Source organism: Pezoporus occidentalis, unplaced genomic scaffold, assembly GCF_034315485.1.
Source record: "Pezoporus occidentalis ecotype Australia unplaced genomic scaffold, CSIRO_AGI_Poc_V1 ctg14, whole genome shotgun sequence".
Lineage (NCBI taxonomy): Eukaryota > Metazoa > Chordata > Aves > Psittaciformes > Psittacidae > Pezoporus > Pezoporus occidentalis.
In genome coordinates this window covers 7,034,430-7,061,585 of record NW_026913209.1, presented here as the reverse complement: position 1 = coordinate 7,061,585, position 27,156 = coordinate 7,034,430, and the positions used below count along the sequence as shown (strand labels likewise).

Sequence of the window (27,156 nt, the reverse complement as noted above, 5' to 3'; positions counted from 1 at the left end):
TGTTTCCACTGTGCAGTTTATTCAGTTTCAAATTAGAAAAAATTACTAAGTATTTGACAATTCACATGCAAAAACTTAAACATTTCAGCCCCGAAAAGTATTGATTTCTTTCAGTCTTGTATTAAGGCATTCAGGAGTTTCACCTAGACAAACAAATATCTGGATTTAAAAAAAAACAAAAACAAAAACAAAAACAAAACAATAAAAAGAACCAAAATAGAGAGACAAGCTATAACTCAGTTTTACTTCTGTTAACAAATACGACCACGGTGAGTCCTGGTAATACACAGTTGTATTCTTTATCTTTTCAGTTGTGTGTAGGTGACAGGAGTCAAAGTGATTGGGAGTTATCCTCAGGAAAAAGTTTCTTCAACAGTGTCTTGATTTGGAGTGCTGAATAAGCCATTGTAGTGTTATGTCTGCCAGGATAGATAAAACAAAATGAAAAAACTCAACAGCCTGTTTGCAGAATGTAAAAGGACAACAGAAAACCAGCACGTTAATACAAACAAACAAAACCCCAGAAACCACAGGCTCTCATTTACACCTCATTAAAAATTCAGTATTGAAAACTCCAGGTAAGGGTTTTTTAATCTTGTTGTTTGTTTTTAAATTATGTGCATTTTGTATTCTTGAAATACAATGACTGACATCAAGTTCTCTAACCTACAGATGAAGAACTGTTGGAAAAGCAAAGATTTAAATTTACCATAAAAGGAATGGTAAAATCCAGACTAGAATGAAATGCAGTGTGGGAATAAAGGCAGAAATACACAACCAGAAGTGAAGAGAAGGACAAACATCTGACAAAGCATTAAGAAGCCATTAAGGCAGGTTGTATGAGTCCAAGGTCTCTGAAAGACATACAATACTGGACTCAAATTTGATAGCTGAAATTGGTAACCCTCCTGATACAATCTAATGCATTGGGCTGAAAACAGCAGCAGTTCACAAACTGATTCATGAGCAGTTTAAATGTTTTTTGCCTCAAGGCAGTAACATCTGTCAGGGAGGTAGGAAGAATGCCAGGGGGGAAGCAACAGCTCTAGCCCCAAATTTAAATTTGTTGCCACATCTGTCCAAAATTCCAGACAGCGTTCCATGAATATTCTGGCAGACCAACTTAGGCACCAAGACTGCAGAGAGAAGCACCCCGCAGAATCTAAACCAAAGCTAATAACTATATACTCATCTTCATACAGTTTCTGTCTCTCAGGACACAGTAACTGGCAGTCTTACACCTACACTTCCTGATGAGACCCATTAGCCTGCAATTTGCACTATCATCTCATTCAACTGCAACAACATCAATCAAAAATGCAGCAGAAGACAGCTGCCAGTCTTTTTAACAGCCTAGTAGTTTCATCACTAATAAGCTAAACATTTTCATTCTAGTTTTTCACTATTTTCACTGAAAAACAGTCTTTTGATCTCCCTAGGTTTTTGCCCAACCTCTTTTCAGTTTCTCAAGGTCTTTCTCAAAAGACAGCACACAAGCGCTCCAGTAATGCCCACACAGTTCCAGTCACATGTGATATATATAGTCTGATCCCATCTGTTAGTTCTTCAGGCAAATTGTCAGGAACCAGGTTAGCCTTTCTAGGCACAATGTTACACTGAAAGATACTTGAGTGATTCTCCATTAGGATTTGAGTCTTTTTCATCACCAGTCCCAGGACTTCCACAAGTAAGTGATCAACATCCCTCTGCACTAGCAATCATTCTTTTCACTATTTTCCTATTTGCAAATTTTAGCATGCCTTTTTTGCATGCTTTTCTCCTCCAGGCCATCCATATAAATGAACCAGGATCAAAACCTATTCTCTCCAGGATCCTTTCAGAAATTAAGCTGTTTTTACCAACTTCTAGTCTCAACAGAACTCTTGAGATCCTTCACTGCAGCCTTGCCAACTCAATGAGGATCAAGCACTGCATTTCTAAATCTCAATCACCTTTGCTGCCCTTCACTCATCCTGACTTCAGGATACACTCTTTGAGTCTCCAACAGGACAAAAGCACTAGTCCCTCAGTTTGAGGAACACTGCCATACAGCCACATGCATGTAAGACCCACTTACAAAGTAAAACCACACATGGAACAAAACAATTACAAAATCTTTTAGGTATCAGCTAAGAACTGGAAGGCCTTCATATCCAGTTACTATTTTGTGAGGGATTCAAATACTTTGGGGTTTAGATGTGCTTTTCCAAGGCTCCTGTCAAATTAATTTCTTAACTTCTCATGGAACTAAATAGTTCTTCAAGTGACTTTAAAATTACGCATAATTCGATGTCTAAACAGATACAACTGCATGCAATATTTGCAACAAACTCTTAGAGATCTTCAGTTATATGCTGGAATTAGATATTCAAATCTCATTAACATTTTTAACATCTGAACCAAAGTACAAAAAATATACACTAATGATGCTGTAAAAAAAAAACAACCGAAGCTTACCAATGTTATCCTTCTCTTTACAGGAAATAGAATAGCAGCAGATTTCTCTGTCTTGAATTGCTGAAAGGTTTCTGCAGAAACAGAAACAATAAAATAAGCGGTACTGCAACTCCACAAAAACTGACAACAGAAATTTCCATTAAATTACATGCTTCCTGCTTTTTACTCAGTAGGTTCAAATCTATCCTCAGATATTAAATTTTTAAAATATGCTACTGCACACAAAACCCCTCACATCTCTTTAACTTAGCATTCATCTTCTACTCTTTTCCCCTGGAATACAGTGTTTGTATCTCCAATAACTCTTAATCAAGCAACAGCACTCAAATGAGATGTAGAGTGGAGGCACCAAAAAAGAAAGAGTTTTGAGATCACACAAGAGACTCTAATAAAGAGCTAGTGACCTCCCTGAACTTCAGGAGAGCAGATTTGGCCTCTTCAGGAACCTGCTTGGAAGAGTCCCATGGGATAGGGCCCTGTAGCAAAGAAGGGCTCAAGAAAGCTGGTTAATATTCAAAGATCATCTCCAAACTCAGAAGCAGCCCATCCTAGCAAGTCCAGAAAAAAACAGCCAGGAGGCATAAGTGGATGAACAATGAGCTCCTGGCAAAACCCTGTTATAAAAAGGACACATACAGAAGGTGGAAGCAGGGAGAGGCAACCTAGGAAGAACACAGAAACATTGTCCAAGCATGCAGAGACACAGTTAGGACAGCGAAAGCCCAACTGAAATTGGAGGAATGTCAAAGGCAACACGAACAACTTCTGTAAGTACATAAGCAACAAATGGAAGAGAAAATATGGGCCCACTGCTCAAAGAGACAGGCAACCTGGTTACACAGGACACAGAAAAGGCAGAAGTGCTGAATGCTGCTTTTGCTAGAAAGATTAGCCTTCAGGAATCAGATGTTCCAGAAACCAGAGGGAAAGTCTGGAGCAAGGAAGTTGTACTCTTGACGGAAAATCAGGTCAGGAAATACACAGCAAACCAGACAGAGAGAATTATGTGGGCCCTGGTGGGATATATCTAGGAGGAATGAGGGAGCTGGCTGATGTTCTTGTGAGGCCACTCCTGATAACCTCTGAATGATCATGATGACTGGGAGAGATGCCTCAAGAGTAGAGAAAAGCAAATTGCACTCTTGTCTTCAGAAAAAGCAGGAAGAAGGACCCAGGGAACTACATGACAGTCTGCCTCACCTTGATCTCTGGGAAGGTGATGGAGCAACTAATCCTGGAAACTCTTTCCAGGCATGTGACAGGTCAGGTGGTGATCAGGAGTAGTCAGCATGGATTCACAACGCTTGGCCAACCTGATAACCTTCTACAATGAGATCTACAGCTTGGTAGATGAGGGGAGAGCAGTGTCTGGGAAAGCAGCTTTGCAGAAAGCAAGATGGGTGGGCACCAAGTTGAACATGATCCAGCAATGTGACAAAAAAGGCTAATGGCATCCTGGGTTGCATTAGGAGGAGTGTTGCCAGCAGGTCAAGGAAGGTGATCCTAACCTTCTACTTAGCTCTGGTAAGGTTATAATTGAGTGCTGCATCCACTTCTGAGCTACCCAGTACAAGACTGGTGTGAAGCTGCTGGAGGGAGTCCTGTGAAGGGCCACTAAAATCATTGAGGCAGTGGAGCATCTCATGTATCAGGAAAGGCTAAGAGAACTGGGACTCCAGCATAGAGCAGAAAAGGCTGAGGGGGGATCTTATTAATGTGTACAAATATCTGAAAGAAGGCTGTAAAGATGGAGCCCAGTGACAGGGTAAGAGGCAATGGTTGCAAACTGAAACACAAGAGGCCCCCTCTGAACATAAAGAAATACTTTTTACCTCTGAGGGTGACCGAGCACTAGCACAGGTTGCCCACAGAGGTTGTAAAGTCTCCATGCTTTAAGATACTCAAAAGCTGTCCAGACACAGTCCAGGGCAATCAGCTCTAGATGGCTCTGCTTGAGCAGGTGGGTCGACAAGGAGGCTCCTTCCAACCTTAGCCATTATGTTTCCTAAGTCCTAGTTTAGTTGCTTAGCCTTTGGACCACAGAATTACAGAATGGTTTAGGTTGGAAGGGACCTTAAAGATCGTCTTGTTCCAACTCCCCTGCCATGAGCAGAGACACTTTCTGCTAGACCAGGTTACTCAAAGCCTCACCCAATCTGGCCCTGAACACTGCCAGGCATAGGGCAGCCACAGGTTCTCTGGGCGACCTGTGCCAGTGTCTCACGACCCTTGCAGTAAATAACTTCTTCCTAGTATCCAATTTAAATCTCCCCTCTTTCGGTTTAAAGACATCACCCCGTGTCCTATCACTACATGTCCTTGTAAAAAGTCCCTCTCCAGATTTCTGACAGGCCTCCCCAGCCTTCTATACAACTTTACTGCCTACTAATTAAAATTCTGTGATTTGAGATGCAGAACCCTATTCTGCAAAATTAGTGCTATATTGGCCATTTTTACAAAATTGTGTATTTCCTTTATAATCACCCTTGCAATGCATCAATTTAAGTTAGTTTCAGTAATTCATACGTATATGCTTTGGATATGAGCCCAAAATATTTGAATTGCTTACATTTACAGGCAGTAGTTTGAAATGACTGTTCTAATGCCATATGAGCATTACTGAGCAATGTACTCTGAAAAGTGTAAGTAAGCCTATTGCTATGTATAGCAGCTGTATCTTCAGTGATGGGAAAACAGGATTATCTGAAACAACTTTATACAAATGAAATAATAATCAAGAGAGGTTCAAATCTACTGCAGTCAGTTATCAGCCTAGATTGCTATTTCAGTTGCCAGGAGAGCTTGAGTATCTGAGAATGTAAAATGGAATCCATTATAGCTGGTTATTGCCATATACTACTAGTGATTTTCTCTTACATATCAAATTTCACAGTGCTGCAGCTTTTTACAGCTACTTACAATTTCTCAATTAACTGCTTTTCATCCAGTGCACCTGGGAGGTCTCTTTTATTTCCAAGGACTAACACCTGAAAGAAATCATTCATATGCATGTTAAAGTCAAGAGCAATGAAAGTTTATTTTTGTCTTTAAGCATTTGTTTGCATTATTTTGGATCTTGCATCTAAGTAGTTCTGCAACAGCACACATTCAAAATGACTAATGACTGTGGAAGCATCATGGAAATCCTGCTCCTCATCCAGGTCAGATACTGTATGCACACCCTCTGGATCCAATTATTTCTGGCTGTATCAGTACCAGAAGTCTTCTCTGGAAGCGAATCTCCTTTCTGAATGGCATTATGGGATGGTGTCAGATTGAATGCAACTAAACTTTGCAGAGAGCATGCCCTGGGTGCACTCAACCAACAACAGACATTCAATTCACAAGACCAGACTAATGTTAATCAAAAGTAGGACCCCAGCAATAGATGCTGGGTCCTCGAGACCCAGGCAGGATTCTCTCTAGAGAATCTTAACACTGACATACTAAACAGTCAGGCAACCAAACCCTGTATCATCAAAGCACCAGCAATATGACTGATTACTTGCCCTCCACTTCGAGCATTCATGGTAGAAATCAGAAAGGCAGCCATTTGGAATTAAGTCTGAGAAATGCAGAAAAATTACTGAATAGGTGTCAGAACTTAAAAGTTGCTACAAAATGCTTAAGGCTTCAAGTATAAATTAAGGTCAGATAAATGGGTTGAGCACACTGTAAGATAAAGTAAGCAACGGAAGGCTTTTCTAATTATGATTGCATTATCGTTTTCCAGATGTGTTACAATTCTGAGTCAAGACTGTCCCACTATTTTCCATGAATCTGGAACACATTAAAACTCATTACTTGCAGACTCAGATTAATAAAGCTACTTTAAAATCTATAATGCTAAAGCCTGCATACAATAAATTGGAGGAAGTTCAATACTAGTTAATATCTATGAAATAGAACTAAGTAAAAAACACATTACTGCATCTTGGAAATTACTGTGCTGGTAAGGCTGGGCAATTGGAATGTGATATTATAACATATAAAAGGAAAGGAACTTAATTAAATACTTCTGAAGATACAAAAGACCTATCATTTCAGGAAGGAAAAGTGAGAAGTAAAACAGGATGTGAAGACAGCACAAAGGACAATGTCACTCACCATGAATAGCGTGACTATAGACTTCTGCAGGATATATTCAATATACACTTAGCATACAGAAACACAACAGTAACAGCAAGCCTTATAAAAATTATTAAGAGTCACTTGAAAAATTCTTTTTCAAGGATGGATGTGCAAGAACCTTTTTCTCACAATGATTTCATGTTGGCTGGCTGTCTACTCATTCTCAGTTGACTTTAATCACATGCAGTGGCCAAATCTCCCAATATTTGCTTACAAAAAAGGGGCCAAGCAGCAGTCATCAAGTTGTACCTTCTTCCTGATTTGTATGTACCATTGTCTTCCTTCTTATAATCAAAGCTACAAACACTTGCTTGGTGATATCAGCAAAGATTAGTGCTAACCTGATGGATTCCTTCTAGTCTAAACTGGCAGATTATATTTAATTAATCAGCTAGTTTCCAACTTCATAGTTCCTCACTAGAAGTTCAGCAGAATATACTATTCTTTGACACTTCCTGTTGGAGAACAGATGTATATTTGCATTTTTTTCCACATGGTTTGAAAAACTAAACAGTCAAGAAAAAGTCGAGACACTTAAAAAGTCAAACTCCTCCACAGTCTCTGGAAGCAGATGACATTATCTAATGCATCTGCCAACCTTCAGAAAGACAAACCTCATATGCCTTAAGATACTGCCAGAAATATATCTGGGTCACTGGTTCAAACCCAGCCAAGAAGGGGCCTGACTGGAAGTAATTACTGTCCAATAATGCCACATATGAAAATGATTTTTTCCCAAATCTATTCCGACCTTTAGAAAAGAAAACCTACAACCACACTGCAGCACTGATAAGATGGCTTAGATGACTGAAAAAATATCACAATAATTTTTGTAACAGCACTCAATACATCCAGGCTAATATTTTTAAGAGTCTAGAAGAACCAATTCATGAGGATTTAGGCTACATTGTCTACATTCAGGTAAGAATAATAATCAAAACACTTACTGGAATTCCATGCAATTGTGGTTTATCTATCAAACTGTGTAGCTCATTCTTTGAAGCTTCTACTTTTTCTAAGTCTGCTGCATCCACCATGTAACTGCAATGGGAATATAGTTATTTATGATAGTGACCATTCCCTGAAGAAAGCTGCATTAAAACATCTGAAATTTGACAAGTATGGTTGCATTCACAATAGCATTAGAACAGTCCAAAGTTGTATAAGGCCTGGATTTATTAAAACACAAGGATACAGAATCAAATACACGCCATGGGGAAAAAATGGCCTGGAACACGCTATTACTAATGCATCTGGGTTGCTGGATGTGTAAAACACACTACTTTTATCATGTTGGGTCTTCCTATGTGACAGACGTGGACAAAAAGAAAAGCATAGTTATAGAAATAATACATATTTTAAAATATATTTTGTATAGGCATACAGAAGAAAACTTACACAACTGCATTGACTCCTCTGCAGTAACGCTCCCACATACTTCGAAACCTTGGCTGCCCTCCAATGTCCCATACCTGGAAAAGGTAAGAACACCTCAACCCCACAATGTTTTTGAACTACACAGTAGTAACAGCAGAACTCTTACATGCAGCAGGCTGATTGCATTGACAATGCCTAGATGAAGGCAGTCTCCCAAGCGACCTTCCTCGAGAGACTGGTCTTCTCAGCCCCTTCCAGACAATGGAGTGGGACAGGCACATTCACAGGGCAAGTCAGTCCTGTGACAATAGCAGCTCCAAATATCCATTTAGAGAATGCTGCCCTTCCCACTCCAAGAAAAGTTTTCCTCAGATACCAAAGTGAATTATTGCAAATACACAGTTCAAAACCCAGAAAGAATAGTACCATTGTATGAAAACAGTTATGAAGTTGCATTTTTTATGGGTTTAGGGAGACCTATAAAATATTAAGTAAATAAAGATATTAAGTAAAGAGTTGGTCAGAGAGCAAATTAAATCCACGAAAAGGATAATATACTCTAGGGTGCTATGATATCTCCACAGATCTCACATTTGTTCATCAAATGTGCTTTAAAAGACACATGGATTAACTGACCAGAACCAGAAAGGAAACAATAGTATATGGTAGGTCTGAAAGATTAATCAGTGAATCTTAAGAAAGCTCAAATTCTGCTTGAGATTTTATAAAGCTTCAATCCTGCAATATTTAAGCATGCTATTGGTATCAGGCAATCCTACTGAATCCTTTATGGTTAAAAGGCTAACACATTATCTATCTGTACAGGAGTTACTTATTCTCCTTTGCTTGCAGAAAATCAGTATTTTGGGTTTCAAAACTACTTCCAAGATCAAAATACCAGGGAAAGGATTTAAACTAGGCAGGCAAGGGCTACATGATTATGTAGACAGTTGTTTTACTAGTGGCACACCTATCAAAATAGTGATGAACACTGAAAAATAAAAGGAAATGAACTGTTCATACATTAATGATAAAGATAAGTAATCATTTCCTATTTTAATCAGATTTAGCTAGGAAAACATTATGTACCATACAGCAGATCTAGGAGGCATATCCACTACAGTACAAACTAAATTTGGAAGTAACATACACAGAAGCAAAATTTTCTTAAGAGTTGTTTCCATATTTCTACTTTATAAATCCATACATATTAAACCTGCTGTGACAACAAAGACTTGCACAAAGACTTAATAGACTCTTGGGATAAGACCTTTTTCAACTAAAATTGTGGACTATATTTTTAATTCCACAATTCATAAGTCATATTTAGGTGTTAATTTCTCTATCATTTTCAACACCTTATGTTTGTATTTTAGAAAGAAGTATTTCCCAGTTCACCATTAAAATCATTTCCTGACTGCTCTTACTGTTCCTTCTGGCATAAAATTAGTATGTCACCTAAATGTAGACTGCCTCTGATCCCCTTTATAAGATCAAGAATTTTACGTATGAAAGAGGTTTGAGTGAACTTCTGACCATGAACTTCTGACCATGAACTGGGTATCAAATACTAACTGCACTGACATTTAAAGTGCTATTTTAAAAGTACTAATAAAATAAACCTTTTATTTTAAAAACTTGAGTACACAGTTCATTATGATAGATGACAAACCTCACACCAACACTATACCAATAACTCATCAGGACCTTGAAACTATCAGTAACCATCTGCTGCACATCCGGGTGTCTGGAAAAAGAAACTAAATTATTTTCTTGGTAGATTAGAGAAGAAAGAAGGGGAAAGAGGACAGGGAAGGCCAGTAGTAAGATTAGATTCTTGGAGACTGATGACAATTATTCCTGTTAGCCACAAAAATCTACAAGATGATGTAGCCTGGACCAACCACACCATAAATAATATAAGACAGAAAAATACTGGTTTTGTCCTTGTTTGATGATATACTGTATTTCTACTACATTAAATTGCAATATTTATACTACATTAAATTGCAAGTATGATTATCATTAGCAGAAAAAGTCACCTCAAAACAATGGAAAGGTAAGTCATTTCCAGCCAGTTTCCCTAAAAAGGCTTACAGCTATTCGTTAAAGTACAACATGGAGGACACCACATAGACTAGGTGTTTTTAACAGTGCTTGGGAACCCAGTTTACCTTAATATATTAAATGACAATAATCTGAAAAAGGAAAAAAATAAATGCATGAAATAAATTTTAAACAATTTTCACCTCTTTGCCTATGAAATTATGATGGCTACAGTAACAACTTTCTAATCCTCTTTCTTACATTGCATAACTAGCGACAGAGTTGACTAATTTATTCAAAACACAAATCTCTGCCTGAAACCATTTCCACTGTTCATCACAGAACAGCCAGAACTGTGAGAATACAAGTGGCACCCAGGAAGGAAGGGGGAGAGTCCTTAATGTTAAAGCTTGTGTGCACCTTTCATGTTTTGTAAATCACCTGTTTTTGTATCTCAGTATTTAATACACAGGTAAAAGTATATTCTGGGTGTGAACTGGGAAAGGCACGTGACTACACCTTAAAAGCAGAATAAACAGCTACAAAAATAAGTTTATTTTGTCTGGGTGTTTTTTTAAAAGAGACATGACTTCAAATTTCTCCCATGGCTTTCATTGGTTCCTCGGCAATAAGATTTTTATAATGTTTAAGAGGCAATTTTATCCCTAGAAGATCAGATGATTTTAAGAATCAGAAAATACCTACAGAATGACAAAACTAAAGAGAGAAAAAGTTTCCTTAATACCCAGCCCCACTGTCTCACAGGAAATTAAGATATCAAGTTGTTGCCGTTTAGGCTCAGCCTCAAAGGCATACATCTCATTTCTACTGCATTTTGTCAACAATTATTGTTCCTGTCTGTTCCTATAAAGTAGTACCTCTAATTGTGCTTGCAGGTCTACACTATCATAAAATAATGCAATGTTTTAATTTTTAAACTAGATTAATCACCATACTTTGGAATCATCATTTACCTTAGTGTTTATACATACTTGTTAAATCAAATTCTCCTAAAACAGAAATCTCTCTGGATATGTCTCTTCAATTTATTTCTGTGGCTAGAAGGCTCCTTCTTAAGACCACACCTACCAAGTACACTGAGGAGCAAATCCTTCTCCTTTGTACAGAGATGTATCATGACAGTTGAGCAAAAACGCAGTTGGGGAATAGGTTCAAAGGTTTCTGAAGGCTTTCAGTTACAGGGAGGCTCATTAAAAGTCTATTTGTGTTTCTGCTAATCAGCTTATATTGTGGGAAGGCTTGTCGGTTAATCAGACAGTTTCAGGAAAAACTATTTTCTAGATGTCAGTTCACATAGCTTTTTTCAGCCATGCTGGGTAGGTATTTCTTATGGGCAGAGATGTGTACAACGACATGTATCTCAATGTCACTGCATGGGTTCAGTACCCAGGATCTCATGGCAGTCAGTGAAGACTAGACAGCCATTCAGCTGACCAGAAGCAACATCTTTGTTAGGATGACAAAATTACGCTCTAGGCTTGACAGTACTGACTAGAGCTCCTCTGACTACTGTTAAAGGAGCTTAACCCTCACTGCAGATGTATAGCTATTTACATTCAGACATCTTTATTTACAAGATGAATCCAACACTACAAATACTTGGAACTCACAAATGTATCTTTCTGCTTGGAAGTATTCAGAAAATATCAGCCATAAAACTTAACCTGAACAAAGAAGTGAGGAAATTCTAATGATTGCATCTGTCTTACCTTGCCTACTAGATGAAGCATTCCTGCAAAGCACCCACTGCTCTCCACTGAGTTCAGATAATCTGGCTCAGGCTGGCATTCTCCTCTTTCAACTGGCTAAATTCCAGGGAGACAAACCTGAAACAGTCATTTATACTAGACTAGAGTCTTCAATCAGTAATGTTCAGCTTCCTCATCTAATAAAGGGAAAAAATAAAAAGCTAAACCAAATAACCCTAAATTTTTTAATAAATTGCCTTGTGGACACATAACTCTAGAGCCTTACTAGGAGTACCAGCCATGTAACCTATTATGGAAGCTAGAATACCTTACTACCTTAGAATACTTACCATCCACCTACTACCCTGTATTTCAGAAATGCCTTTACAGTTGCTCTTAAAGCTGAAAAAAAAAAAAAAAAAAAAAAAAGCCACATGGCTACGTTTTCTGTGGGCAATTGTTCCCAGAATACCGTGTTCTTTGAAATCAGTCTTGGTCCTTTAAGAACCCTGTTGTTACTCCTCACTGGTGATAAAGCCCTAGTTTTAAGCATTTTTTTTTTCAACTGGGTATTTTATTTTAGTAGCATCAGACAGCAAAAAATAAAAACCAAACAAACCCCTATATGCATGTTTCACATCTTATAATTCGTTAATTTAATCATAGCACTTTCACTGAAGAACTGGAAATAGACTTCGACTTGCAACACAAAATGGTTGAATATCTTCAACTCCTGAGAACAAGCACAGAGGCATTTTTAATGGGAAGGGGTATTTCTCAATGATCAGGGTGTATTTGACATTTTATCAGACATACAAGATACAATGTTGGAAGGATCAACATGTGGACTTTAAACAGGACACAAAAGCAAAGTCTGTTCTCAGAAACTGCTTTTTGAACCTCATGCTGCTTACTTCCATGTTGTGTTCTAAGGCAGGAGAGTTCCAGGGAATGCAGCTTTAGAGGGAAGACTGTAATCCTCTCAATCAAGATGTAGCACACATCTAAGCAGAAGAGGCAACCCATCCTACCCTCAATATTGTGTTGTCCCTAAAGCAGAAAGCCTTAATTCTGCATGACCATGTGCAGTCCTTTGTACCCTCTTTTCACATAGTCTACAGACACCGAAATCCAAGATATTCTGGTGAAAGTAGGCATGTAAGTTATAGGCAGAACTTGCACTTGGAAGACTGATGGCAATGAGACCAGAAGCAAGGACTCTGATATCTCAAAAGAGATGATCAATACTAATGTAGTGATTACTTTTTCACAGCATATACACTGTTGCACATCTTCCTGACTTTTCTGTGCTGTTGAGCAAATAGTAATTTTTGTTTTCATTGCTGTATGTTCTTCAAGGACAACCAAAATTAATCTAATACTGGTAGATTAGACATTCTTTCATACTGGTAGAAGGACATTCTCTCATGACAGATTTAAACCCACAGAGCAACTTTCTGGCATTCTCCTCATGTGTTCTCCTTGCCGCTGCCTCTCAAGTCTGAGGAATCCCGACAGATTCCCAGCATTAATCAGACAAAGTTGCTGAGAACAGTGCTAACCAGGGGCAGCATTTATGGTTCCCAGGTGTCCTAACAGGATGTTGAATAGAACATATCTTTATATGAACTACAGGTAATTTTATGCTGAGAGTGGATAAAAAGAAAATATCAGAATCCTGAAGTATCCAGAGCAACTAGAGGAGCGGTCTGAAATAAGGCGGCTGAAATTCAACACACGCAAGTTCAGAATTGTCCATTTGGATAGAGGGAACCAAGTGCACCAGCACGAAGTGGAAGCAGGCAAGTAGAGGTGAAGGAGAAAAAGCTTCAGCTGTTCACAAACTAGATTTTCAACAGTGTTGCAAACCTTAAATCAGCCTGTACTAGAGCAGAAGCATGTTATGTATGATTTTTGAAGTATGTACTGCCCTGTCCTCAGTGTCTCAGAGCATCAGTCTATAGAGCAGACATAAAAGTCCAGATGAGAAAAGAAAGGGTGAGAAAAGATTTTGAAAATATGACCTACAAAGAGGGGATGGGGGAGCAAACCCATCATGCTTTCCAGAAAATGGCTGCCACATATAGAAGAAAAACAGCTCAATTTGTGATGACTGCAACCCATATCAGATATTAGAAAAAAGCTTTCCAACACTTAGAGTGAAAGAACACTGTACAAAACAACCGACATTGTACAACCTTCTTCATGGAAGAACAGATTTTAAGAAACAGTTACCCAAGATATTTGGGTAAATATCTGATTCACCTCAAAACACAAGTTTGGTTTAGATGATTCCCTGAGATCAACTTTTGGTCCTCATTTTCAGCAGTCCTAACAGTTACTCTGAATCACTGGTGAGACATTCATCACTGCCTGTTCTGACTCAGGACACTGCCCACGTGTTTGGGGGCTCCACGTGTTTGCCCCAACCACTGCAGAGGTTCCTATCAAAGTTATGATGCTGACTCATACTCTGCAGCACAGAACTCACAGCACAGATACAGTCTCCAAGGCTTCTCTTCCCAAACTATGAGATGGGACAGTGCTTTCATACTTTTCCTTCTTAGCTGACCACTGAGTAATTCTGAGTATGCTCCATACTTATTCTCTGAGACACTTTCTAACCCTTATTTAACTCCTTTTCACAGAATCACAACACCACTGAGGCTAGCAGGGGCCTTTGGAGACTGTATAGTCCAACTCACTCTGGTCAAAGCAGCATCACCTACAACAGAGTGCTCCAAGAATGGAGATTCCAGAACTTGGCTGGTCAACCTGTTTCAGTGTTTGATTGCCCTCACAGTAAAAATACTTTTTCTTATGGTTTAAATTGAATTTTTCATAGTTCAGTTTGTGCCCATTGCCACTTGTCCTGTCACTGAGCACCACTGAGAAGTTTGACTACATTTTCTGGATACATTGATGAGATCTCCCTGAACCTTCTCTTCCTCTAGGCTTAACAGTTTCAGGTGTCTCAGCATCTCCACACATGAGAGATGATCCAGTCCCTTAATTATCTGCATGGCTCTTTGCTGTACTCTACAGTAGCTCCACATCCCTCTCGTACTTCAGGTATGGCCTTATCAGTGCTGAGTAAAAGGGAGGGATTAATTACCTCCCTTGACCAGTGGTCAAAGCCTCTCCTGATGTAGCCCAGGATGCTTGCTGGTCTCTGTTGCAAAGATACACTGCTTGTCAATGGCCAACTTGGTATCCACCAGGACCCCCAGATCACAGAGTCATAGCATGGTTTAGGTTGGAAAGGATCATAAGATCATTTAGTTCCAAGCCCCCTGCTGTGGGGGGACACCTCCCACTGGACCAGATTACTCAAAGGCCTGTCTAACCCGGCCTTGAACACTGCCAGGGATGAAGCATTCACATTTTCCTTGGGCAACCTGTTCCATGTTCCTTTCTGCAAAGGTGCTTTTCAGTCAGTCAGCCTGCGGTGGACTTTGTACTTTCACGTCTTTAACTTCACATAGGTCATGTCAGCCCATGCCTGTCAAGATCCCTCTAGATGGCAGCATAACTTTCTGCTGTTATCCAGCCACTCCTCCCAGTTTTGTATCATCAGCACCTGCCCCATCATCCAAGGGAATAAGCTAAACAATCCCTGGCGTGTATCACTAGTAACTGGGCTTTCTGCTGTGGATCATAGCCCTTTTGAGTCCAGCAGTACATTTTCCTTACACACAACTATCACAAATCACTGGGACATCTCACAAAAATTCTTCTTTATAGAAATGACCATTTTGACTTGAAATCAGCCCAGATACAGCACAGCCTTTCCAAAGTTACCCAAGCCATGCAGAATAGCCTGTACATGCTGAAACACTGCTAGCGTTATACAGGCAGCACACACAGAGGCTGGTACTACTGAATGATACATGATGACAGGTAAGGTGGTATTTAATTGCTACTGAAAAGCAGAAGGATTCTGTTTCGGTAAGGATGTTTGGACACTTGGCAACTCTCCAGAGAACGTAGGAGTGCTGCAACTATGGAAGCTGGAAGAACGCACAGAGCACGGATCCTCCTCCTCCCTCTCTGACATCAGAGCACACAGCAAGCAGCAAACTTGGCCTCGCCCTCCAGCAGACAGGGCTGCAGCTCCCGTGGAAGGACGCTGGCCTCTAGTGGTGACAGCTGGAGGACCGCAGTCTAGCCAACCTCCGCAGCTCCGGCCCCCGAGCACTGCCCAGGGCGGCTGGCTCCAGCCTCGATGTCCACGGGGTACACAGACTGGCTGATGGCGCTACGTCAAGAAAACCAACTGCAAGAGCACTGAAAATGAAGCTGCTGCATTGCCTGTGCGTATAGATGGCTTGTGTTGCTCCCTTCCTTTTTTATACCTGAGTCTATTCTATCACTGTAAGAATGAAAGTTTCGTTAGCTGGAGCTTCAGTCATTTAAAACAACAGTTTGCGATGCACGTCTTCTCAGGCTCTCAAAATCTGAGCTTGTTCAAATAAAGTTTTTAGCTACTGTCCAGGTTATTGAACAGTAAATCCCACCAAAGCAAAAAGACTAGTGAAACTGAGCTGATTAAAAAACAGATTCCATAAAATCAAATCACTCAGCAAAAAAAACCTGCTTGGAATTAAAACCCCAAATTGATTCAGTAATAATTATTCTTTTTTTGTCAGAAAAAAGTGGTAAGTCATTAGGTTTGCTATGAACTTCATCAAATTAGTTTTAAGAAATCTCTAAGCTGTAGTACATCAGGTATTTCAATGCTAGATACCATCCCGTAATTTAATACCTCAACCACAACCTCAAAATCCATAAAACTTCCTGTTTAGATTTCAAATACTGCCCAGTACAACAATCCTTCTTCTTTGCCTCTTCTTTTGTTGGAAATAACAGGCGACAGGTTTTATTAAACGCACTCACAAGCCAAAATTTGACAATTCATGGTTAAAGCTGACAGCTTTACATTTCTGCTAATCCTCAGCTTGGACTGAAATGCACATGAAATTGGCATCTTCGGACAAAATGTTTCTCCTTGCATAAATCACTTCCCTTTCAGTGTGGTTCAGATAACTACTCATACACACAGGCATGCCGGTGACCATATTTTCACACCCTAGGATTAGAGACTAAGTATGAGAACAAATCTACTGGCTTCCAGGAATGCCTGCCAAAATCATAAGAAAATAAAGAGCAGGGGCTCCTTAGTTCTTGTTGCCTGCTGAAACAGAGAGAGCTGTAGTGAAGAAACCAGGCAGTGACACTGCATTAGCACAGTGCTTCCTCTTAGCGGCCTGCCCCAAAATACAGAAAAAAAACCCAACCAAACAGCTAAAAATTAATATTGCTTACTTGTTGGTATTGCAACTCACTTTGCCTAACGTGATCAGTCTTACATTTCCAGAATGCCTTTTTTTTCACTTGATGACTTTTTGACCAGATGGTTTCTCAGCCGCACTGTTACAGTAAGTTTAATTGTTTCTGTTTTGCAGTGTCGCCTGAGACCTTTGAAAAAAGTCAGACACAAGGCCTATCTGCTTACTATGAAGATCCTTCCTACCATGTTTGAAAGACTTCATAGAGTTAGTAACATAATGCTTTATCCAGGAATTTTAATAATAGCCGACAGTTGGATATCAAAGTATTTTTTATGAGAAAGGTAACCTGGTTTGTTGGGATGAATAGGTTAAAGAAAATTCCATTCTTGAATCCTTGTTGAATAGGCTGCAAATAGCTCATCAAATGATTCTAGTATGAGGCATCCCCCTCACCATTCTTCAGCCATCAACTTATCAACAACTGATGTCACTATTCTCACAGTAAAATAATTTTGGAAACCATATCTAGCAATTGGCTGTAAGATTTTAACAGCTTACCTAGATACAGGAATAGCAGTGCGCAAGTACTTCATCTTGACAGGCTTTTAAGGAAATAAGTATACATAAGAGCCATACTTGCTACACCTCTTACTTTCATTGTATGCTGTCATAGGAGAGAGATCACAAGAACTGGTTTCCTGTACAGACTGGCTTCCAAACCAAGTATTGTTTTTGAAACTAGTAAACATATAAATAACTTTAGCATTATTTCCTTATTCTTACAACCTTATTATAATAACTGTATGTAACATGACTTTTGAGATCAAAGGATAAAAAAGCACAGTACCACAGAAACTAACATACCTCCTCCCTATATGAATGTGGTCTTGAAGTACCGTTTGCGCAGACAACTGGAGTACAAACTTATTAGTCATTTCCTTCACTTACCTGAACTAGCCTGGCTCAAAAACTACTTTATTTTGAATACTGCCTACTTGTAAATGATTTGCTTCTCTAGTCGAATGAACCATTAATAACTTTCTCATTTTCTTCCACATCTGACAATTCTGTCACAGCATCAGTACAGCGATCAATTAGCCTTATGCTTTCTCTATATGGCCTTATTGTTCCTATGCAAGACAGAAAACAAGGGAACTGAAAGGAAATTCCTATTCCTGTGTATTATTTATTAGCTATGGTTGAATGCAGTAACTTTTTTATTGACTGTTGCATATATGGATTTCTTTGATCATTGACAGATCTTCTTTGATCTAAGGCAGATGAGATGAAAAGTTTATGAAACTGACATTTAGAAATAATTAAAATAGAATCCTCTCCTGATTAATTAGGAAGCATTACTAAAGCTCAAGTGGAAGGTATCCCAGAACGTTCTGACCTTTCTAACCCAAAAGAGTGCAACAAAGTTTCTGCCTGGCATGGATATAATGAAATCAAAATTCATTATTTCTAGATTCATGTAACACAGAAATATACAACTATATGCCTTTTAAAAGTTCTGAGCTAGAAAAACAGATAAAGAATCCCACCATCTTAAAAGAAATTTCCTGTCCTTTCACATTCCAAATTGAAATCACTTTCTCTATTAGTTAGTCACTCTGGATTTATTTCAAACATGCACACCTACCTTTATGGTAACGTTTCCTTTTGTTATTTTTCTCATATTGAAGCCTACTGTAGGAATCATATCTTCTGTGAACTGCCCTGACTAGAATACAAACAAACAAAAAAAAAAGGAACAAAAAAAAAAAAGAACAAAGTATTATAAAACAGTTGATACACAGCAGGTAAGTTTCTCATTTGCAATCTAGAATTTTTATCTTACAACACTGTAAAATATCACATTAATTTTCTGCAAGAGCACCGGCCAGCATTGACATTAATGCATTGTCACGCCAAGAAAGACTGTTCATATCAGCCCTTCAAATGATCTTTTATTCTCCTCAGTGACAAAGGTCAGCCCAGAAACCATAAGACCTTGGATAATTCATCTGCTCCTTCAGCAAGCCAGAAAGCAGCATGGTCAAAATGGAGAATCACAGAACCATTGAATAGTTTGGCTTGAAAAGGAACTTTAAAGGTCATCTAGTCCAGCCCCCAGTATGATAAAACATGATAAAACTGATTATAGCAGGATTTTTCCTTACAGTTTCTCACTACTGTTACCAATGGTTTAACTCCAAATGTAATAAACGACAAAGGAGTACTTTGTAGAAAGTATTACGTGCAGACCCTTTCCTTCTGAGTAGATGCCAGCAGAGGAATCCTGCTGTGGAAGCTAAGAGAATGCCATAAAGATAGAAAAATACAAGGTACTAACGCAGCACAGCATAAACCCAAAAGATAAAATCAAATTGCTACCTCCTCCCCCAGTTTCAAGAAACGTTTTTACAAGACAGATGCTTGTCATCACGATAACGGGAACCTTACACACATGTACCCACTACAGGAGACAGCTTTTGAGAAGAAAGGTGAAACTCAGACCTTAGCAGATAACTCATTCTTTCTTTTCAAAAAGTATTGTTAACAAAGTATTGTGTCTCCCAGGCACGGTGCATTCTTCCATCTATATCTGGCCATATTCCCTTCAGCCACCTCATCATCCCATATGCCATGGCTTTGTGTTTTCTTGGAAGAAAATATGGGCATGCTCCAATACATGTCTCCCATCTGAGAGCGGGTGATCATAGCTTCACAGTGCACTGCAGCAGCTACGTGCCTCACAGAGCACACACTGCCACCAATTCGCCCTGGTGCTATTGCTATATACTTTCTGCAAATTTTCCCTGTTCATGGCAGAGTGAGAACACACAATGCCTCTAGCTTGTCTTCACAAACTAAGATTAATTATTTTTAATCTGGGATTTTAAAAGCTGTACAACCTTTGACAGGTACTTACCCCCCCCCCCAAAGATTTTGGAGTCTGGAATTAGATTCTTCCAGCAGTTACTTGCTCAACCTCACCTATGGGAACCTTCTTGCTATTCTGTACAATACTCCCCGTCTTTTGTTTCTGAAAGTCTTTTTTTTTTCCTTCCTCTTTCCTTGCTTCAGTGACTTGTCAACAGCAATATAAAAAAACAGTGAAGACAAATGCACCTGCAGCCTCATACAGATATAAGCAGCCATCAGTGACACAACTTCTTAATTGGATGGAGTAAAACAAAGACAATCAGTAACTATCTCCTGCAGCACGTACTGGTTTAATTTCTTAAAATATAAAGCACGTTTATTTGTGAAGGCCGGATGTATAAACACATAGAAATACATAAACCCTGAGAATGTAGCATCATTACTCAAGCACAAGAATGCCTCGAAAAACAGCCAGTCAACTCAGAAGGCTATTGTTTAAACAAACTCATAGAAAGTCAGGATTACACTTTGCCAGCAAATTATACACCATATGTAACATGCTAAACTGGAAGACAGACATCAGAAAAAAAAAATCCTTCACAACTGCTCTGGTATCAGCAACAGAATGCAAAGAATTAGTGTCCCCTTTACTGGTCTTTAGTCTTTTCTTCTACAAATTTTCCATTCTGGTTGAACGAAAACAGCAACAAAGAAAGTATTATGTTTACAGTTCTTTATTTTCCCCACACAATGAAGGAAACAAAGTAATATGTCAAATCTTTTGCCAACATTAGTACAAAAGCTCTAATTACTGTGTTTTGTTTCAAGTGCTATAAGCACCATAAAGTAAGAAATCTGTTCCATTTTGCTTGCTAAGGAAGTTTTACATGACAAATTACCTATTTTGAGAATATCCAAGATGTGCAAACAAGTTTAGGGTTGTATCTCAGTAAAAAAGAGATTACATCCTGACACAGATGAAAGTAACTGATGCTACAACATGCTGTCCTCTTTCAATGTTGCTGAATATTGATTTGACAATGAATACTGTCATTATCCCCTACCACATCCATAGCCATGGGCCAGATTCTACTCAGTTATATTAGTGCAGAGCCATAGTACCACACAGGGACATTATCCAAGGTTTCCACTAGTAACAAAGGATTACTACATAATCTTCAAATTCTTAAGGGAGGAGGCTGTCTCAAAGGGTATTTATTCAATGTTAGTCTGATAAGATCCCTGAATACACTTGCAAAGTGGAAAAATACAGTATTTTCTTAACACTTGTTTATATGATCCATTGCAGTTTGCATTTTAAGTATCCACTGTTTTGTAACGGTTAGTTTCATCTTGTCACATTCTAGCCACATAGACACAAACACAGAGTTCCCAGTCAATTTGCCATCCCCATAAAACTGTATTCAAGCGTAATATCTGCCATATCTTAAACTGTTTACTCACAAATTCTTTAACCACCTTTCTTTGTTGATTATCATAGTGTGTCATCTCTAGACTGAAAAATACAAAAGCTACAAAACCTGCACAGAACATGGATGCCTGGCAGAATACTCTTAAACAATACATATACTGGCAAAATCAGACCTCTAGTAACAGCAGTGCTTTGCTATTAAAGATATTAGCATGACAGAGACGCAAACATACGATGCCATACCACTGGTGGTCTAGCATAAGTGAGTGGACAAGCAGTTATAGGCACAAAATCTAACACCACACAGAACTGAACCAAGGTCTCTGAAGTGCTGTATTTTTTGCTCCGTTTATGAAATCAATCCAAGAAGCAATGCAACTTATCATGCCTTTTCCCCCTTACTCAGCAAAGCCTGTCCTTTGGAGAGGAACACTTCCAGTGGGCGCACAGAGTGATAAGGCCTGTGCTGAGTGTCTAACAAACTAACATACTAAATCCAGGTATTTTCTGCTTATTGATTGCTAATACTCCCCAGAACATACTTTTACTGTACACTTTCCCTACCCCGCTTCATCTCCTACTCTGCCTCCACCTCTTCACTCCCGCTGAGTTACAATCTTCTGTTTTTCCCTTAACTCAGAATCGTTTGCAAAAGCAAACAACAAATACCATATACTCATGTCATCATTGCCTCAATCTCTTTGGCTTTAGGTCATACACATCCCAGTTTGGTCTGATCTGTGATCTAGCAACTTTTCAGGATAAGGGCTAAAGAACGTCTGGAAACCTTTATCTCATGGCAGGTGAAGCTGCAAATCTCACCAGACAAGATGTGCAGCAAGAGTAGGTGCTAAGCTTCCTGACTAGCAGGAGCCATACTTGACATATATAGCTGTTTCCACTTCCCGATGGAAAGTAAATCTTCAGGATGGACCTAAATGAAGGTCAGAGAGCACAGTAAACAAAGATGAGAAACAAAGACGGCAATAAAGTGGAAAACGCCATAGCAAGCATCAGCATTAGAGGGGAACAAGGCTGCAAGGCCATCACCACAGGGGGTAGGGAACGCCAAATTCAGACATGGAATGCTGGGAAAGAGCTATCAAGGAACCGTGTGCGGCATTAACCTTGATGCAACTGATGGGAGGGGAGAATTCAGTTGACAAGGGAGTTGTGGCCTTGGATGCAGGATACATTCTGAGTTACTCCGGGATACACTGGCCGTGAAAAGCCAATTCAATCACAGGCAAGAGCCCATGCCCAGAACGGGCACGCTCTGCAGTCAGCAGAGGAGACATTTTCTTTCTCCCCCCCCCCTCTCCCATTTCACACGCACCCGATCCTGCTGTGAAATTCCCGAGGCTGCCAGCGATGCGGGAGCTGCCTCACGCCCGCCGCCCCCCTCTCCGCAGCGCACCTCGGGGCCTCACGACAGGCGGCAGCATCGCAGCGGGGGCAAAGCCCGCACCTGTTGCCGGGGGAGGTGAAGCGAGGCGGGAGGGGCGGCCCCCTCCAGCCAGACCACACCGCCGGGCCGTTGCCTCACCGCCCACGGCCACCGCTTCCCCGCCGCGGGCCGCCGCCCTGCGCGCCCCCCGCCTTGCCCCTGCGACCGGGGGCCGCGTACCGCCAACACGGTGAGCAGCGTGGTCTTGCCCGAGTACTGCAGCCCCACCAGGGTGAGCTCCATCTCCTCCTTCCAGAACAGCGACCGCAGCCACTCCAGCACCCGCGCCACCAGCGCCAGCATCCCGCCCAGCGCCCCCGACCTGCGGCAGGCGCCCAGCCCCAGCGGCACCGCCTCACTGCTGGGCATGGGAGCGCGGGGCGAGGCGCGGCGGAGCTGGGGACCGGGCCGGGGTCGACGGCGGCGAGGCTGCGCCGGCTCCGGGAGCAGGAACGACCCTCACGTGACGGCGCCGCCGCCCTTCCCGCTGCCACTTGCTGCAGACGGGGGAGGGGTTTGGCCCGGCCGGGGGCGGGGAGCGTGAGGCAGGGCCGGGAGGTGGCCGGGGCCGGGGCCGGGGCCGGGTGGGGCGGTGTCCGCAGGGTGAGGAGATAGGGCGGTGTCCGCAGCGGGGGACGGGGGTGCTCGCGGGTGAGGCAGCTCTCGCACGGAATAGCGGGCGCTGAGGCATCCCACGGGCCTTACGGGCATGAGGTGGGCGTATGGCGGCACCGCAGTCTCCGGGGAGCGGCAGGGTGGTTCCCGGCAGCGCGACGAGGGCAGCGCGGTGTGAGGTGAACAGCTGGTGCCTGGCGGGAGTGTGGCAGGACGGGGTGGCCCGGCATAGGTCTGCCGCTGTGGGCTGTCCGTCCAGCACCATGCACGCAACGGGTGGGCCAGGGCCACATGTGCACCGCTGGCTTATGAGAGTTGGTGGGATTTACATCTTGACAGCATCGATGCTGTAGGTCCTTCACCTGTAGTGGTGGCAGTTCCCACACTCCTGGACCTCCACTCTTCTTATGACACTCTTGAATTGTTTTATCGTGTAGGGACCGGTCATCATAGGATCACAGAGTGGTTTGCGTTAGAAGGGAGTTCAAAGCTCATTGGTCCAACCACCTGCAATGAGCAGGGACATCTTGCGCTAGACAAGGTTGTCCAGAACCACATCCAGTCTGGCCCTGAATGTCTCCGGGAATGGTGCATCCATCACCTCTCTGGCCAACCTGCTCCCTTCACTGTAAAAATTTCTTCCTCTCTTCCAGCCTGAATCTCCCCTCTTCCAGTTTAAAATCATTGTCCCTTCATGCTGTCACAACAGGCCCCGCTAAGAAGTCTTTCCCCATCTTTCTAATAGGCCCCTTTTAAGAACTGAAAAGTCACAATAAGGTCTCCCTGTAGTCTTCTCCAGGCTGAACAGCCCCAGCTCTCTCAGCCTTTCCTCATAGGAGAAGTGTTTCATTCAAGGTTTACTGTGGTTTTACTTGGGTTCTTTTTCAACAATTTTTGGTGAGTCTCTATTAGCATGCTTCCTTGCCTCAACAAGAGATGGTTGTGACAGTGGTTTTGTATAGACAGGACATGCTACTTCACCAGGAATCTTCTACCTACTGGATAAAGAGCATTTAGCATACAGTCTTGCCACACATCACTGAGAAAGGCTGCGTTTCTCTGTAACTGCAGAGCTAGCATTTAACCTGGATCCACCACTGAAATTATACGTGATGCTCTAGAAGATTACAATGCTGATGGTATTGCTTGATGGAGGACCTTCACAGAGGTGTAAACAAGGCACTTCAAAAATTTAGTACGGATACTTGTACTATTGAAACAAAGCAAATTCATCAAAACATTTTGAAATTAGTTTTTCATGCCCTTTTTAGAGACATAATTCAGCATTTGGGAGAATGCAATTTGTGTTAAACCTAGCTGGTTACGTCAGGCCACAAAAACTGGAAGCTCTTGTGACTTTGCTGTCAAGAGAAATTGGTTCTGAGCTAGCTGCAAAGGTGAAAAACTATATGCTTTTTCATGCTCTGGTTGTAGATACAGTAAAAGTGACTCATAGGGTAATGCTAAGATATTTATTTTTTTTTACAGATATTTATTTACTCTTGTAAATTTAATTGAACATTTCCAGAAGGAAATTGGACACTGGAGCTGGCCCTGCTACCCAGTAGGTAGTGTAAGGGAGTTATTTTTCATTGCTTCTCTTAATACAAAGTCTTGAGGAAAGCAGACACATCTAAGTGGCCAGGGCCAAACAAACAAAAGGAATTGGGTGGTTGGTTTTTTTTCCCTAGTTTCATAAGATTCTGCTCTTGACACAGGTAGTCCTTTTGTCCTAACATTATAGCCTAGCATTGGTGGTTTGGGTTAGAGTCAGAATTTTGAATGTCTGTGTTAAAACTGAGGCAGTGATGGGTGTCGTCAGCAGTTTCAGAGCATGGTACAGCTCTCAAAGTTTCTTGCAAATGGGTGGCATGGTGAAAAAAGAACCTGATCGGATCCTGCATTGAGAGAGAGTGTAGCAGAACTCTGCTCTTTTACTTGCCTCTTGGTAGCAGCCAGATGGCCATTCATTACATACATGCATCCTCAGGCACTGGTCACAAGTTTACCCACCAGTTACTGTTTATGGTAAATATAACTGGGGGTTCACTGGAGACATGGGTCAAAAGGTTGACATTGAGGAAATGAATTATTCTGGTTGCAGGGGTAAAAGGACCAGGAAATAATTCACTGGCAAAACAGTATTATTTGTCAATTTTGTTATTTTTAAAAGCTTGTTTCAGCCAAAGCAAGTATAGATTTTCAGTGAATAGGTGAAGTGTTTCTGGGTGCCTTAAAAACTGAAAAATAAAATAATTTCTCCCATCTCCACGTATCACCCAGATGGCAATGGGCAGAATAAAGACAGTCAATTTGTGAGAGTGGTTTCTGCGAATCAAGTGGCTCAGATTACTGAACGGGGGAAAACGTGTATGAAATTGAGCAGTCTCTGTTTTTGCAAGACTTTTTTGAAGAGTTTTTAATTCTTCAATAGAAGGCTCTTAGTGGCGGGAGCTTAAAGAAACAATGTATTGCAGATACAGTAACATATTCTGAAAAAATACATTTCTGTCGTATCCGGCAGAAGATGGGCTGATAAATCTAAACCATTAATTCAGCTGTACACTGACTGAAGTCTCTTACAGAATCTAGGAGGTCAAAATATAATATATGAACAAGTCTTGGAGGGTTTGTCCAAGTTAAAAGATCTGTTAAAATGATCTAAAATCTGATATATCCTTTGCAAAACTAAATTATTATGAAGGACAATTCTTTACTTTGCAGACAGTTTGATAATATTGTATGTAAAAATACAATATTGCTACCTTGCTACCATTAGTAGTTCAGAGGATGTATGTTCTTGTAGCTAAAAGCCTGAGCTGGAGCACAGAAGGCCACAAGTAACTATTCAGCGTGACTGTAGACAAGCCCCTTAATCTCTGGGAAACATTTGACAGTTGATCAAGTATTTCACTTTCCTGTCTTGTCTACAGAGATTTACACACTTCAGCAGTGTTATGGGGTCACTGAGTCTTTCAAGCGCTTTGTGGATGAAGTGATAGTAAAGCAGCATACTCCATTGCAGAGGCTTATTTATGCTATGAAAAAGTATAACAATGTATCTTACATTTCAGGTGACGATGGTGTTGATGCAATACATGTTCAGCAAAGCTTGACTGAACCAACACTGAATATCCAGATATTTCCGCATTTGGAGAGAAACAAGATGTTTGGGACCCACGTCTCTACTTTGGAGTGGTACCAAAGAGATCAGATCACATTATCTGTAGTTTAAGCGGGGATTTCAGTGACAGCTGAAGATCTTAACAAGAAGAAGCCTTCAGCTGAATGAAATCCCCCCGAGTGGAGATCATGAGAAGAGGTGATGCCTCTCTCCAGTATTTTCAGTCCTGATATACCAGGTGTTTGAGGAAAAAAAACGTGTAGAATAAGCCACATATCTTTTCTGCTAATGAGGCACTGCATTAGTGAGAGTCTAGTTGTGTTTTCTGTTTGTAGGCCAGAGTCAAGCAGGTGCTTTGTCAAAGAGAATAGAGAGATTGGATTGAACTTTACAGTGAAAGCTATGCAATGTACCCGCCAGTGTCTGCCTGTGCCGTCAGTGCCCTCTGCTGGCTGGAGCGTCAGGAACTCCTTAGTATCTATATTGGTTTTCGTCATGCTCCAGTGAGAGGTGAAAAAGGATTTCTGTAAGGATTGTTACACTGGTTCAGTGGGCCACATTCAAGATTTTAACTTAAGAACTCTGTGTTTTGGATACCTAAATTTGGTATATGCAGCACGTACTGAAACTGCATAGGATTTCAAGACTGGCTGAGT

At 40.8% G+C, this 27,156-nt stretch overlaps 1 protein-coding gene across 1 annotated transcript; it reads right to left on the bottom strand.

Moving 5' to 3' along the window:
- LOC134159111 (ADP-ribosylation factor-like protein 8B) lies at positions 1-23,265 on the bottom strand. The gene is made up of 7 exons (XM_062609720.1): positions 22,942-23,265; positions 18,657-18,737; positions 7,987-8,060; positions 7,536-7,629; positions 5,377-5,444; positions 2,458-2,528; positions 1-419 (listed from the first exon to the last, which is right to left on the bottom strand). The coding sequence occupies exons 1-7, from the start codon at positions 23,128-23,130 to the stop codon at positions 370-372; spliced, it is 627 nt and encodes a 208-aa protein (XP_062465704.1). The 5' UTR covers positions 23,131-23,265; the 3' UTR covers positions 1-369.
- Between the last annotated feature and the right edge of the window lie 3,891 nt (positions 23,266-27,156).